At 35.0% G+C, this 16,050-nt stretch overlaps 1 protein-coding gene across 1 annotated transcript; it reads left to right on the plus strand.

Moving 5' to 3' along the window:
- Positions 1-3,633: 3,633 nt before the first annotated feature.
- Positions 3,634-14,584, plus strand: LOC115961901. Its single transcript, XM_031080802.1, has 3 exons — positions 3,634-3,725; positions 12,637-13,068; positions 13,255-14,584. The coding sequence occupies exons 1-3, from the start codon at positions 3,634-3,636 to the stop codon at positions 14,582-14,584; spliced, it is 1,854 nt and encodes a 617-aa protein (XP_030936662.1).
- Positions 14,585-16,050: the final 1,466 nt, after the last annotated feature.

Raw genomic sequence — 16,050 nt, forward strand, 5'->3', positions numbered from 1 at the left:
AAGAGGAATTGGCGGAGTCCAAGTTTGAGAAGATGGATAAACAAAATGATATCCACAGAGCCTATGCAAAGTTGTACAAGGTCTCAGAAAAGCATGAGAAGTTGTATAGGTTGACCATCAAGAAGCTCAGTGATGTGGAACTTGAGCGTGAAGAACTTTCCACAAAGTTTGATGAATCCAATCAAACTATTGGAGCACTGAGGTTTGAGAATAACTTCCTAACTGAGAAGATTAAGAAGCTTGAAGCAGAACTGTTTCAAGTCAAAACTCAACTGGAAAGGACTTCAAGCACTAAGCTCGATGAAATGCTCAGTCTTCAAAAATTTGCTTCCTATCGAACCGGTTTAGGGTATGATTTCTCTTCTCCTAGTATTGCTTCTACTACTTCTATTGTTTTTGTTCCTCCTGCTAATAATGTTGAAATTGAGAACACTAATGTCAAAACTGATTTAGTTAATGAGAACATAGATAGGGGTAAATCTATCTTAGGAGCACCCCCTAAGCAGGATAAGAAAGAAGTTAAAAACCCTAGGGCTAAGAAAGCTAACTCTCAAAAGCCTAAACAGAAGAAGCAGCATCTTTGTCATCATTGTGGAGCAGCCGGTCGTACTCAACCTAATTGCTATAAGTGGCAAGCCACTCAACAGAGCAACAGCATGATTGCATCAGGAAACTAGAATCAGTTTTCATCCTCTTTTACTCCTCTTGGAAATCTTCTTAAAGCCCTTTTGTTCCTTTCGAACTTGAAAGGTTTCAATTCTTCCCCCTCACTGCTGGATCAAGGGTTTGCTAGACAGAAAAGTTCCTCCAAGGTGTGGAAGGAAAAGGGCTCTAAGTGACTCTGTCACTTCTTCTTTCTCTCCCTTCTTGTTTTTGTTTGCATTACTTGTGTGTTTTGCTTTCATGTTTTGAGTCAGTCTAGTTTTTATGCTTTACTTTGTTTAACATATTTTTGTTTGTTTTCAGTTTTGTTTATTTTGTTTTGATATAAAAATTTAAAAAAAAAAATTGAAAAATCAGAAAAATACAAAAATAGTGTGTGTTTTGTGTACATTGGTAATTGTGTACCTTGGATGGCCATTGAAACAAAGTTTTCTAAATTTTGTATCTTTTGTAACTTAGATGAGCATCTCTATGCACAACTAAGCAAGTGAACCTTGTGGTTCGTGTTTGTGATGAGTAAGATTAAGTAATCTCTTGTACTTAACACTCGTATCACTCTTTTTGATGGGAATGACTAGAAAATCTTAAGAGAAAGGCATAAATAACCATCTCACCACTGTTGCCCACCAATCATGAAATGACATTTGTATGCTTTAGCATAGCAAAATTGGAATGTCAAATGCTTAACATAATTGGGTATTTCTTTTCATCTCTTATATGTCCATGCATGGTTTATTCAAAAGAAAAATATGCAAAGAAAAATAAAAGCAAAAAGATCAAAATGCTTTATATATGATTGCAAGCATGTATTTTAGGAGATGTGAGAGTTATAAGATGTACCTCGAAGATGATAGTCTCCATCAAACAGTTATGATTATGTGTGAGTTAAAGTGATTTTCTCATATCTCAAATCGTCATAACATGTATACACTTATGCAATCTTGCGATGTTTTTCACACACAACACGCAATATTCTTTATTACTTTTGATACATGTGCAAGTACAATATGATTTTGCCATCACAAGGTTTACATGTGTTAATGTATGTTCACTAAATTGTCTTGACTTGTTTTTGAAATATAAAATTGGTTAGATTGTTGTGTGTGTGTGTGTGTTTTTGGGATCTATCTGCTTAACATTTTTATTGTTAAGAGATGATTTTAAGATTTCAAAATGTTGTTTGGATTATTGGTTGAGTTGCATGTTTGATTGCATTCATATCTGTGTTTTTGCCTTCTTGAAAAACTGTTTTTAAGCAATCTCAACACCTCCTTAACACCTCTCGATACCTGGCTTATCTATCAAGCTCTTCAGTTGATCTTTTATCGCAATCTCAACACCTCTCGATAGCTAGGTGGATCGATCGAGAAATCTCCTGTCTCTTCGATAGCTTCTCAATCCATCGAGCTTTGGTTACTGTAGACACCTCTCGATAGCTGCATATGTTGAAACTTTTAAAGCTCGACACCTATCTCGACACCTCTCAACACCTCAATCTGTCAAGAATTACTAAGGACCTATAAATAGGTTCAAACGCGATCTGAACTTCATTTCCTTGATCTCTCTCAATCTGTCCATGGTTGTTCATCTCCCAAACACTCTCTCACTCACTCCTAACCTCTTCCTCAAGCAATTTTCGAGCTTATTCAAGTTTTTCCTCACTTGGTAAGTTTCTAATCTCTCATTTTCATGCATTTCATGCTTTGTAACCTAAGTTTTTGGGATTTCTACAAAATTTGAGGTTTTTCAAAATCAAAGAGGTTTTTGAGAAATTTTTTGGAAGGGTTTTGAAGATTTGATCTTAAAAACTTCATGCATTGCATTCCATGTGCATTATAACTATATTTTCATGCATTTAGATGTATGTTATATATGTTAAACTGTTTGTGTGCTGGTAGGTTTGGATTGGGCTGAGCCTATGATGATTTTACTGTTGCAAGTCACATGCTCATGCATTTTCATGCATACGTCCTTTATATTCAATATTTTTATATATTTGAACTATTTTTAGGACTTTTCTGAGTGTTTTTTTCTTCCCCCTCACTCTCTAGTTTACGTTAATGCATCAATGACACCAAAATGTAAGTCTGCTCCGTCCTAGAACCCTCTTTATTCCGAGGCATCTTCGTCTTTTGATCCTACCCCTTCTTCTATTCAGTTCCGTGATGAGGATGCCCGTAAGGACTTCTCAAAGAACTTTTCTAGACGAGGCATTCATTCAAAATGCTGAGTCATCTTGTCAGACTTCTCCGACACTGACCTACCCACTATTATTTGTAGTCGGGGTTGGGAGTCACTGTGTGACATCCCGGTCACATGTCCTTCCGTGCTAGTCCAAGAGTTCTACTCCAACATGCATGGACTGGATACTTCTGTATCTCTCTTTCATACTCGAGTTCGAGGTATTGGATGTGTTCTGTGTCTCGAGGGTAGAGCATCTTGACTACCCTGGTTGTGAACGTCTGAGGACTGTGTCCAAAGGTGAGATGATTTCTACTTTTTACAAGTGCCCTTCTGATTGGGGTGATCGTCAGTTTACACCATGTTCAACCTTTGCTAAAGGTCTTGGATTCATGAACATGGTGATGATTTTTGTTTTGCACCCTCTCTTTCACTATAACTCTATCATAAAGTCTCGTGCTCAATTTTTTGCTTTCCCTTCTTGAGCATCTCACTATAGATTTTCCTTCACATTTTATTCTTTCTATTATAGATATGTATAGGGATGCGGCGACCCGTGATAAGCTCATCTTCCCTTCAGCTATCACGCAGATTTTATGCCATTTTTCTGTTCCTTTTCCCCTATCCGACCACTTCTCTGTCATGTGTGCCATTGACTACACTACCGTTAAATGGAGCGAGGTGCAGTTTTGATCGAGGTGTTCTGGTACGGCAGCTCCTACCACTCCTTCAACTCCATCCACCTCTGCTCCCTCTACTTCAGCAGGAGGTGTGACTCTAGACGCGATCATGGCGCAACTTCAGCGCATGAATGCTCGCCTTGACACTCTCACTAATGAGTTGTGTCAAGTGAACACCCGTGTCAGTCGTATTGCTAGATGGTAGGCTCACCTTGATGGCTTTGTAGAGTCTCCCTCTCCTCCTCCCGAGTCACCTGAGGCATCCAAGGATGATGACGATGATGATGATGATGAGGATGGAGATGCTAGCTCTTCCAACTCTGACAAGATGTCTACTTGACACTCTTATCCTTTGTCACTCATGACAAAAAGGGGGAGCAGGTTTTGGTTATGAGAGTAGTCATAGTTAGGGGGAGGGTTAGTATAAGAGATTTTTGTTAAGGGGAGAGTGCACATTGAGGGATGTAGTGAGGATTTCATGTATCTTTTCTTTTCTTTCTATTTTAGATATTTGTTCTTGTCCCTTAGATCTTGTGATCATATTGTGATAGCAAACCTTGTACTTATTTATATATATACATTTTGAGGTTGTTATTACAGTTCTTTCACCTATCTCTCCATGTGTTGTTTCTTTTCTTTCTTCATAGACATGTTTCTTATATTTTGTATGCAATCTATTATTTTTGTTTCATACAAAAATGCCTTAATGAGTTTTGTTTAAAGTGTTTCAAAATACAGGTTGTCAAAGTCTTTCTTGCCATAAACTCTCTTCTTGCAAAGTTTTTCAAGAGTTTGTGTTAGGATAGATTTTATTGTATTCAACAAATGAATATGAGTTGAGTGATTTATGACTTCTCTCATATGGTCATTTGTTTGTTGTGGTTTTGTCACTGATTGCCAAAGGGGGAGATTGTTAGGACATATCTGATTCACTTGTTAGGAACATATGTCACTACTTTATGTAATTGGCTAATCTTTCGACAAAACGCACTTTACTTGTAACTGGATAGATCTAAGATGTGTTTAATACTTCAAGAAACCTTGTTTCAAGATAAAGTGTTAAAGCCATGCAAGTCTGTCCAATATTCAAACTAAGAAAGTGTCTGTCATTAAAGCTCAATAGCTAGTCATCTATCGAGCCCTGAAGAGCTGTTGAAGCTCGTAGCTCGACAGCTAGGCATCTGTTGAGGTTTATAAAAAATAGAATTTCAATTCTGTTTTGACACCAATCCATGATTGTATGTTTGGGCTTTCTTTTCTTACAACCCTAGACATATAAAAGGATTATTTTAAGGGCCGTCAAATGTGAAACAAGTTGCACAAGTGTTGAGTAAAGTTTATTCAAGCACATTGTGACCGGAGACAGAATTTGCCCTAGTTCATCTTTCTTGTGAAGAAGTTGTTGTGTTTATGCACTGTAGGGTTTTGTGATCAAGCATCTTCTCGATCTTCATCTTGTGATGAACTGGAGAACTTTGTAACCAACAATCTTCTTTAGTTGGTGATTGAAGTCGCGTATTGGGATCTGCGCAATTGGTTAGTCACGTACTGGGAGCCGTGCATTACAAGGAGAGATTGTCACTACAAAACAAGTCCAATTGGGTATTGGGGTAAGGGTTCAACTGTAGGTTGGTATAAGGTACTGGGATATCTTTACTTGTAACCACTTGTTGTGATAGCAGTGGATTCTCAGGAGTGGTGACCTTAAAATCACCCGGTAGGGTTTTTGCTGTGTAGGTTTTCCTCATTCGTAAACAAATCACCGTGTCAATTTATTTTCCGCTACATACTTTAGTTATTGGTGATTTGTTTGTACTACCACGTGTTTGCATGTTAATTTGATTAAGTAATAAAATTGGCTAATTAATCAATTAATTTCATCACAAGGGGTCAATACGTTTTTGGCCTATCATATATATTCATGAAAGGATATGTCTATTACTAAGAGGCATGAGAGAGTTTATAAATAGATGGACTCTCATTTCTTCCCGTATATAATTTTCTCATTACAAATACATTGTAACATTGGTAATCACCCCATAAAAGGAGTGCCATCTACATTTGGGACCAATAGTTATATCAGTGCCATGGTTGGTTTTCCCAGATAGAATAATTCACCATCACTCTTATTTTTTGTGGTTGGTTGTTGCGGGTTTTTGGTTTATATTCTTTCATGTGTTCTTTATATTAGTAGATAGGATATAAGTTTAATTATGAAATGGGATGTTAAAATACATAATAAAGTAGCTTTTTTTTTTCCCAAAAAAAAAAGTAGCTTTTTAGAAGTTAAAATAGCAATATTTTTAGAAACTCGAATGTTGATACTCAAAAACCACTCAATTTTGTCATTATTATCTATTGTGAAATAATTATTGAATTAACACATCACTCATATATGAATATTTTCAATTATTTATTTAGGAATTAAAAAAAAATGCTAGAAAACTTACTCTTGGCAAAATCCTACTTTTTAGTTTTTACAATAGTATTTAATTATTTATTCAAAGGAAAAAAAAAAAAAAAAAAAAAAAAAAAAAAAAAAACTTACATTTTTTAAGATTACAAACTTACCTTTAGGGAAAAAAAAAAAAAAAAAAGTCGTTTTATTAGAAAGAACACTAGAATTTCATTAATTACTCAACGTTAAATCAGTCTAAAGTTTATGAAGAATGTCGAGAATTCTAGCCTTTTACTCCTATTTTTTAAAATATTTGGCAATATGCCCCTATTTTGAAACTATATAGGTCTGTGCCCTTATTTCGAAACTCAATTTTAATAATGAAAAACTCGATTTTATTAAAATTGAGTTTTAATGAAAAACTTGATTAGTTTAAAATTGAGTTATGCTCAATCAAACCTAAAAAAATAAAAAATAAATTGCATGGAACTCGAGTTCATGGAGCTCGAGTTCCATTTAAAATGCCACTATAGGTCTTTCCCCCTTGAACCTGGTATTGGGCGATCAAACTTATAAAAACAAAAAATTGCATGAAAACGCCACTATAGGGCTTTAAAACGCTACTATAGGTCTTCCTGAATGCCGCTATAGGTATGGAACTCAAGTTCCATGCAATTTTTTTTTTAATTTTGATCACACCATACTCGATTTTCTACCAATCGAGTTTTTTTATTGAAACTCGATTTTAATAAAATAGAGTATCGAAACAGGGGCATGAACCTATATAGTTTCAAAACATGGGCATATTGCCAAATATTTTTAAAAATAGGGGTAAAAAGCTAGAATCCCCGAAGAATGTCTAGTATTACATCTTCCATCAAGACCATTAAATCATGAGATAATTTTGCTCCTCTAGCTAAAAAATGGCCAACAGCATTCCCACATTCCCTAGCCTTGGATTGGTAACAACTGTTTCGTATTACAATTATCATCTTGCAATTGCATACTCGGAAGCAGAACCATTGTGGGTCACCATTGGAGGAGTCCCTTTCACCGGTTATCTATATTAAGTGAATCAAGATTTTGTGTTAAGAAAACATATATTGACAAGGCTTAAAGAAATAGAGAGGTAGTCAGGTAGGCACAAATTAATCGAGAAGAAAATTCTTATTTTGACATAATTGTAGTGGCGGAAAGAGAACAAAATGGGTTGGGACAAAGCAAAGAAGACACAACTGTGCAAAGAAAATCACCCCAAGCGCATAATGACGTCTTTTCAAATGGAATCGGTGAAATCACGTTTCAAAACAACCTCATTTTGCATCCAGGAGCAAGCCAAAAGGTGTCGCGACGTTTTCTTGTTCATATTCATAAATGGCTGTACACTCTCATTAATTTATTAAATTAGTTTATTTTATAAATTATTAGAATGATTTAAAATAACTAAAAACCTATTACCAATATTTTAAGAAATAGAAATTTTTACTCATTTTTAAAATTCTATTTATTTTATTAATTATTATTTTTAGATATCTTATTAATTGTTAAGATAGTTAAATTTCTGTAAAACTCTATTATTTTAGTTTTAAAGAATTTAAAATTCTATTACCAAAAATAAATTTTAATATTATTTTAATTATCTATAATAGTTTTGTATTTTAATATAAATTGTCTTTATGTTTAGTGGCTCAATTTATGCATCTCTGATGATAGTTAATTTAAAAGTTTTGAGTGATACCAATGCAGGTTCTTGGCATGATGACTCCACATGTATAAAATTCTTGTGGAGAGGAGGTAAGAATTAAGGTTCAAGTCTCTAAAAGAGAGACTTCACACACATATACACTTTGATTATTTTTTAAAATAACATATACACTTAGATTAGGTTAGAGTAGAATTTCTATTTTGTATATAAAAAAAATAAAAAAGTTTTGAGTGACTCACTAATTATTACGATAATCTCAATAATATTAGTAAAAACTAAAATTTATTTTATGTAAAATTTTGAATAATCTATGTATCACATAGGAAAACTAAGAAAATCACTCACTATTTTGTTATTATTACTCATTGTGAAACTTTACTATTTAATTAATATGTGACCCAGGTATCAAAATTCCAACAATAGTCAATTATTTATTTAAGAGATAAAACCAGTTGAAATTTTTCTTCTTTTTCAACAATATTAAATTATTTATTTAGAAAAAAAAAACAATAAAAAATTACTTTCGGAAAAAAGTGAGATGCATCATCAATGGTGGAAAACATGCTTTTATAAGAAATTGATATGAAGAATGCAAGTCTCTCACATTGGATAATTGAAAGATTATTTAAGAAAAGGAAAATACAATTGTTATCAAGAATCAGCCAAGAGTCTTGTAGCTGAATTGACAGCTCCTCATGCACAAAGTAATTGGGGATCTAGGGAGAGGAAAGTGTTTGAGCTACAGTAAAAAATTACTTTCAAAAAAAAGTGAGATGCATCATCAACCGTGGAAAACATGCTTTTATAAGAAATTGATATGAAGAATGCAAGTCTCTCACACTAGATAATTGAAAGATTATTTAAGAAAAAGAGAATACAATTGTTATCAAGAATCAGTCAAGAGTCTTGTAGCTAAATTGACACCTCATCATGCACTGATGCACAAAGTGCTTGGAGATCTAGGGAGAGGAAAGTGTTTGAGTTACAGGGTTAGTAGCATGTTATAGGCCATCAAAGAATTCTCATCAAGATAGTGACTGTTACACCCAGCGTAATAACCACCTCTAATTATATGAAGACATTTATAAGCATAACGGCTACCTTTTTTCTTTTCTTTTCTTTTCTTTTTTTGAGAATGAGCATAATGGCTACCTAGGCCACTTATAAAATGGACAATCTACCTCATTTGCTAAGGTATGAGGAAAAAAAACCTACAAATATTAACTCCATACAAAATATATAAATGAATACAAACTTAAGCATCAAAGGCTCTCCCACAAGAGCATACCCTGGTAATCACTTCAATTTGCATTTTTGCATTATCAAATAGCAACATCAAAATTGGTTTTAAACCGACCTGGTTGAGTTTCTTCCATAATCGGCTTCAAAAAACTTTCTTGTAGATTTTTATTTATTTTTTTTTTTTTTTTGTGGGAGTATATTCCAGGCAATCTCCCATGACAGTGGCTTTAATCTCTCATTTACCTTTAATCTTCATGATTTCCTCCATTCTAATCTAGCAAGAAAACAGATTTTGTAAACTGTACTCTTAATCTAGCAAGTAAACTGATTTAACCGTGAATGTACCTTTGCTACTTGGAGACCACCTAAACTTGTCTTGTGACGTGAAAGAGGAAAGTCTAAACATATGGACAAAGTTTTGCTTCAACTCTACTCAATATATTTTTATTTAATGTAAATTTGATAAATTCATCATTACATTATATTTTCTTCTTATATCCTCCATGTTTACAAAATTTCTAGAAAATCTAAAATCAATAATTATGTCATCAATCAAATATTTAAATTTCAAGTTTTTGAAATTTAAAATTTTACATAAAAAAATAAGTTTATGAATCGAATAGTAATAACATCCAATTGACATAAAATTTGGCATAAGTGTAAAGAAAACAAAAAACATACAATCCAAAGGTTAGATTTCCAAAATATATAATCATATTAGTTTTTTTAGTGGAAGCTATTGCTATTAACTACAAACATGTTTGTAACTCAACTTTGTCCTAATTTTATTAATACATTTTATTGTATTACTATAAAAGTCTTGATAATTTATTTTGATTCCAGTGAAAACTGTCAGGATTTCAATTGAAAAACCCAATTGATACATATGAGAGGTAGGTCTCCTATAGGCTTATAGGGTAGGTATAAATTTGGTTAAAAAACGGAACCCAAGGTTCCTACCAAAGGTATCAAACCCAAATAAACTTACTAGTTAAAATAAAAAATAAAAAAAATAATGTCTTACTCTTTAAATTTTATAATTATTATTATTTATTCAAGAATATATAACCAATGCAAAGAAAATTCGTTTTATGTCATTCAAATATACCACATTCATGATTCATCAACTCATCTGTCTTAATAAAGTTACCAATTTGTAAAATTTGTCATTCCTGTCCATTCAGTAGAATTCTTATAACTTGGCTTGGGTGTCTTAATAAAGTATAGAGACTGAAAAATTGTCCTTGGCTTAATATCATACATTTATGACCAATGACTTCATCCTATATCAATTGATTGTTCTGTAATAACAAGCTCTGGGAACCGGATAGATTTCCAGTAGCTTAAACGTTTTTCTTTTCTTCTTTTATGGGAGCTTGAACGTTTGGTATTGCTTTGCTCCTTCAAACAAGTGTAAGTTTCAAAGCTAGGAATAAAAGGCTCTATAAGAGGTATTGTGCATAACAGATGTCTTCAGTGATTCAAAATAGTAAGTTAGGAACGTTTTGAAAGAATTAAGAAAACTAACATCTCGAGTTTTTGAAACTCGAGATTCAACTTAACAAGCTAGTCTTTAAGACTCGCTTTGCATTTGTTCTGAACTGTTGAGGTGGCAAAAATTGCCACGCAGATCTCGAGTCTTTAAGACTCGATTTTACAGGGTAAAAACCGAGCCTTTAAAACTCGAGATTGGATTACAGGAATTAGGAAATTTTCAACAGATCTCGAGTCTTAGAGACTCGAGTTTTGCTTGGCACAAACCAAGTCTATAAGACTCGAGATTTAATTAAGCAAACATCATTTTTAATAAATTTTGAATAGAACTCGAGTCTTATAGACTCGAGTTCTCCTGGAACTATTTTACTAACCCGTTCTGTCCACACTCAAAAATAGATAGTAGTATAATATATTACTAATGCGTTCTCCTGGGACTATATTATTCAGTCCACACTCAGCCTCACTAAACTCTCACCCAAAAACAGAGCATCCTCAACTCTCACCCATACACTCAGCCTCACTAACTCTCACACCTCTCACTCACTCTAACTCACCACATTGCCTCTCTCACTGCTCTTCCCTCTCAACAATTTCATATTTCAAGTATGGGTTTTTTGATTTGATTGTTATTGTAGTTGGGTATTAGTTGTGTATGGGTTTTGCCACTAAGAGAACTTTCCAATGGTTCTTAGTGTCTTTAAATCTTTTTATTGACTTCTTATCACAATTCATGTTCCCATTCTGTGCTGCCAAACGCTGCGTTAATTTATGTGTTTTGAGTTTTGTTATCTGATTTATTCTGAGCTGTAACGAAATTTATTTATTTGTAAGGATTTTGGGCTTTTGACTTACCAACATATGTAAGATATATAAGCTCATATTACAAATTAATAACTTTCATTAGATTTCCATGCTTGCAAAATTCGCAGATGAGTAGATATATATGTAAATTGTAGAAAACTTTCCAGTGGTTCTCAATGTCTTTCGGTCCATGGGTATTAGTTGTAGTTTTCTACCAGATGGTTCTTTGTATTTGATTAATGGGTTAAACATGCTGCCAGCCTTAGCGTATTGGAAATTCCTCTTAAGTAGAATGTTAACCTGCTTTCGAGCATGTAAGAAGTAAATATTTGTCCAATACCATTAAATAGCATATTTAAGGTAATCAAGGTTCTGGTATCTTCCGTTTTGTTCAATAATAAGCTCTCTTTACTTCTTTTTGATTAAAGGTTAGAAAATATGCTATGTACTTGTAGTACAGGTTAATATAGATGTGTATGTGTGAACAAAATATTATGGACTTTAATCTTGTAACGACTTTTCATGGAATCATTATGAAAGTGGTCTGTACATAATAGCAGAGGTTTTCTTATTCATTTTCGAAGGGGCTTTTGTTGAGAACAGTCACAATGTTGAAGCAGATTTAATTTGTAATGAGTGTGTATCGTGTGTTCATTAGGCTAAAAGGTCCACTCTGATGTGCTATGTACTTGTAGTACAGGTTAATATAGATGTGTATGTGTGAACAAAATATTATGGACTTTAATCTTGTAACGACTTTTCATGGAATCATTATGAAAGTGGTCTGTACATAATAGCAAAGGTTCTCTTATTCATTTTCGAAGGGGCTTTTGTTAAGAACAGTCACAATGTTGAAGCAGATTTAATTTGTAATGAGTGTGTATCGTGTGTTCATTAGGCTAAAAGGTCCACTCTGATGTGGTTATTAAAGGTAGTCTTGGAATCTAATAAAATGGTTGACTGGGATTTCAGTTGATACTAATGTCTTAAGCATGAAATATGTTGAAATACTGAAAAGGTCTCGATTCTTTTTTGTTGGGGGGAGGGGGGGGGGTTGTATGTGTTACCAAAAAATGTGGCTGTGTTTGTGTTACAAAATTATATGATATATCTTTTGCAATTATTTAGTCCCCCATTATCTTTTGCAATTTTGTATGTGTTACAAAAAATTGTGTTTGCAATTATCTTTTGCTTTACATGTGTTTGCCTCTCATACCATGCAGCTGTAATTAGCTTCTTGTATATAGGAAGGATAGATGGATTTGTATATGTCCAATTGTTAAATATAGTCGTACTATAGCCAAAATTGTAGGAAAAAATGTTCAGTTTGTATGTATGATGAAAAGCAACTTATAAAAATTTCTCGGCCGCATCTTTTTATTAGAAAGTTAAAGACCTACTTCAAGTTTCTTTTAGATCAGGGAACTTGAAAATGTTTGTTAACTAACATAGTAACTTGACTTTAACAGGTTCACAATGCCTGAAATTGATATAATCATATACTACGGTGGTCCGTTGAAGAATGCCAATGCGAACAAGGGATTGCCATTTGAAGGGCCGGGTATAAAGACCTATTATACCCAAATTGATCGTAGGTTGAAGACCCTTGACAAATTGAAGATGATGGTTATGGAAGAGTTGTGTGAGAACCCTGCTATGCACAACATACACATTACTTATCGCATGCCAAATGAAATCCTGAAGCACCGGATTAATTACAAGTATATGGCGATAGAAGCAGACAAACATGTGAAGATCATGTTTGATAAGTTAGAGAGAATACCTGAAGTAATTAACATTGAGTTGTACATACAGTTGGAGCCACGTGCAGGAGTTGGTATTGAGGAAATCCAACAAACACAAACAAGTTTACAAGTTACAGTTCCAGATGCTCAATATGAGTATTTTACACATGTAGAGCATGATGATGTTCATGCCAATGAAGATGTTCATGTCGATGATGATGAGGATGAGGATGATGATGATTATGATGATGAGGACAAGGATGAGGATGATGATGATGATGATGATGACGATGACTATGTTGATGAAAATATTGCCATTAACGGTGAAGATTTTTGCGATAGAGATGAGATTGAAGACAGGATTGAACAAGGGGACTTTAGGGACTTTGAGAGGGACATTGATGACGATGAGACATTGGATGGTAGTAAACCTGATGCATACAATGTTCTTAGTGTCCAAAACATTACAAACACAATCCCTATGTACTCACCACCTGCCTTGTCATTTTCAAAAAATACTTGGGAAAATATGGTTGATCCTTCACATATTGAGACACCATTTGTGTCTAGTTGGAGAGAGGGGATGAATTTGTGCAAAGGCTTGACTTTTGCCAATAAAATGGAGGTGCAACGCGTATTAACAAAGTGTGCCCTCAAGGAAAACAAATATTTTATGATCAGTAGGTCAACCACGACAAAACTTTGTGCGAAATGCGTGGATGAGTCATGCACGTGGTATGTCTGCGTAGTCATGAAGCCCAAGTTCCACAATCTATGGATGGTCACCGTGTACAAGGGTCCTCACACGTGTATACGGACTAGGGTGCGAAATGATAGTAGAATGATGAGTTGTAAATTTATTGCAGATGACATCCTTAAGAAGTTATATAAGGATCACACTACCCCAATTAAGCATCTCAGATCTATGATAGAGTCGAAATATGAGGGAAAAAAGCCTTCTTACTACAAGATATGGGATGCGAAACAAAAGGCCATTGGGAAGATGTTTGGGAATTGGGAAGAGTCTTACCAAAGGTTGCAAAAGTTGCTAATGGCATATATTGATCAAGATCCGACTACCCAGGTGTTCTATCGTACCACATCCACCGGTGAAGATGACACAGTATTTTTGAATTATGTGTTTTGGTCTTTCGGTCCAAGCATTGATGGATTCAAATATTGCAAGCCGGTTATCAGCATTGATGGGACCCATCTGTATGGTAAATATCAGGGAAAGTTGTTGGTTGCAATGGCAACCGACGCTAACAACAAGATATTCCCTCTTGCCTTTGCTATTGTGGATTCTGAGTCAGGGTCTAGTTGGAGGTGGTTTTTACAATGCCTCAGAGATGCGATTGGCCGCGTGATACCTAACGAAGGCATTTGCATAATTTCTGACCGACATCTCAGTATCAAAAACACCATTGCAAACTATCCTAGAAGGGATGATGGAAGACCACTGGTATTTCATAGATACTGCCTTCGACATGTTGCTAGCAACTTTAACACACATTTTCAGAACTCGACTCTAAAGTCAGCGGCGTTAAAAGCCGGATATGCTAGTCAGGCAGTGAAATTTTATACCATAATGGAGACCATTAAGCAGGCGGAAATTGAGGCCATTAGAAATAAGAAGAAGTTGACGGGGAAGGATTGCAAGGAAAAGAATTAAGATTATCTTCCATACACATACCTAATGGGCGAGTCTGTGGATATGTGGACCCAGTCACATGATGGTGGGAGACGTTTTGGGGCAATGACAACTAATATATCAAAGTGCTTCAATGGTGTACTGAAAGGTGCACGGGGCCTTCCTATTGCTGCGTTGGTTGAGTTCACTTGGAACAAACTTGTTCAATACTTCCACGACCGTCACAAAGAATACCTTTTTGAGTTCTCAGAGGGTAAGAAATTGAGTGAATATGCCTTCTCCAAGTGGGATGGGAATAAGCGTAAATCTGAAAAACACTATCTCAAGCCATTTAGCAATGAAGAGCTGATATTTCAAGTAGTTACCCAACTCAACACGTGTAGTGCAGGAGGGGGAACCCACAGTTAGGGTAAGAAATTGAGTGAATATGCCTTCTCCAAGTGGGATGGGAATAAGCGTAAATCTGAAAAACACTATCTCAAGCCATTTAGCAATGAAGAGCTGATATTTCAAGTAGTTACCCAACTCAACACGTGTAGTGCAGGAGGGGGAACCCACAGTTATGAAGTTCGGTTACAGGAAAGAACATGCAGTTGTGGGAAATGGCAAAACATAGGGATCCCATGTTCACAAGCAATTAGAGTATGTGACTATTTAAATATTGATTCGACCACATATATTCACCCGTGTTATGGTTTGAACAATGCCATTAACACTTATGAGCATGCATTTGTGGTTCCTAAGTCGCAGTCATTGTGGAGGGATCCCATAGGGCCAAAGTGGTTGCCTAATCCAGCATTGTTACGGGCCAAAGGTCGACCAGTGAAGTTGAGAATAAGGAATGAGATGGATGGAGTGAGGAATAAGGATCGAGAACCGGGATGGCGGAGGGAGGATGCAAATTTGATAGAGAGTCAGCCCAAGCAGACATGTGGACTGTGTCATGCTTCTGGGCATAACACGCAGAAAATGTCCGCAGTCCCGTGGCGCTTCCACAAGCGGTCATGTTCCACAATAGGTAAGTAGATGGCAAATACTTATGCATCGGTTAAATATTTGTTGTTCATTCCATGTTGACCTAATGTTTACTATCTTCTCTCCTAACGTGATTACTCTACGTTTTTCAGGCATGCTTCCAAGGACGATGTTTTTGTTGTGCGGACCGCCGATCTTAGGAAAAGTGACTACGTTGTATTGGCTCTATGTGAACTTTTTGGTTTTTGTTGAATGTACTTGTATTGGCTATGTGAACTTTTTGGTTTTTGTTGAATGTACTTGTAATTCTTAATCCAATGTACCTTTATGAAGATTATGATTTGAGTAGTATGGTTAGAACTGCAAATTAAGCGTGGTTAGGCATGTTTAGAATGTTGATATTAAGAATGCCTTTTGCTACGATGTAAGTGCATTTCCATTGTAAAACAACGTTTATGTAGAGACTGTAAAAGTTTCTATAGTTTCGTGCCTATTGAGAGCACATTTTGATG

Source organism: Quercus lobata, chromosome 9 (genome assembly GCF_001633185.2).
Source record: "Quercus lobata isolate SW786 chromosome 9, ValleyOak3.0 Primary Assembly, whole genome shotgun sequence".
Lineage (NCBI taxonomy): Eukaryota > Viridiplantae > Streptophyta > Magnoliopsida > Fagales > Fagaceae > Quercus > Quercus lobata.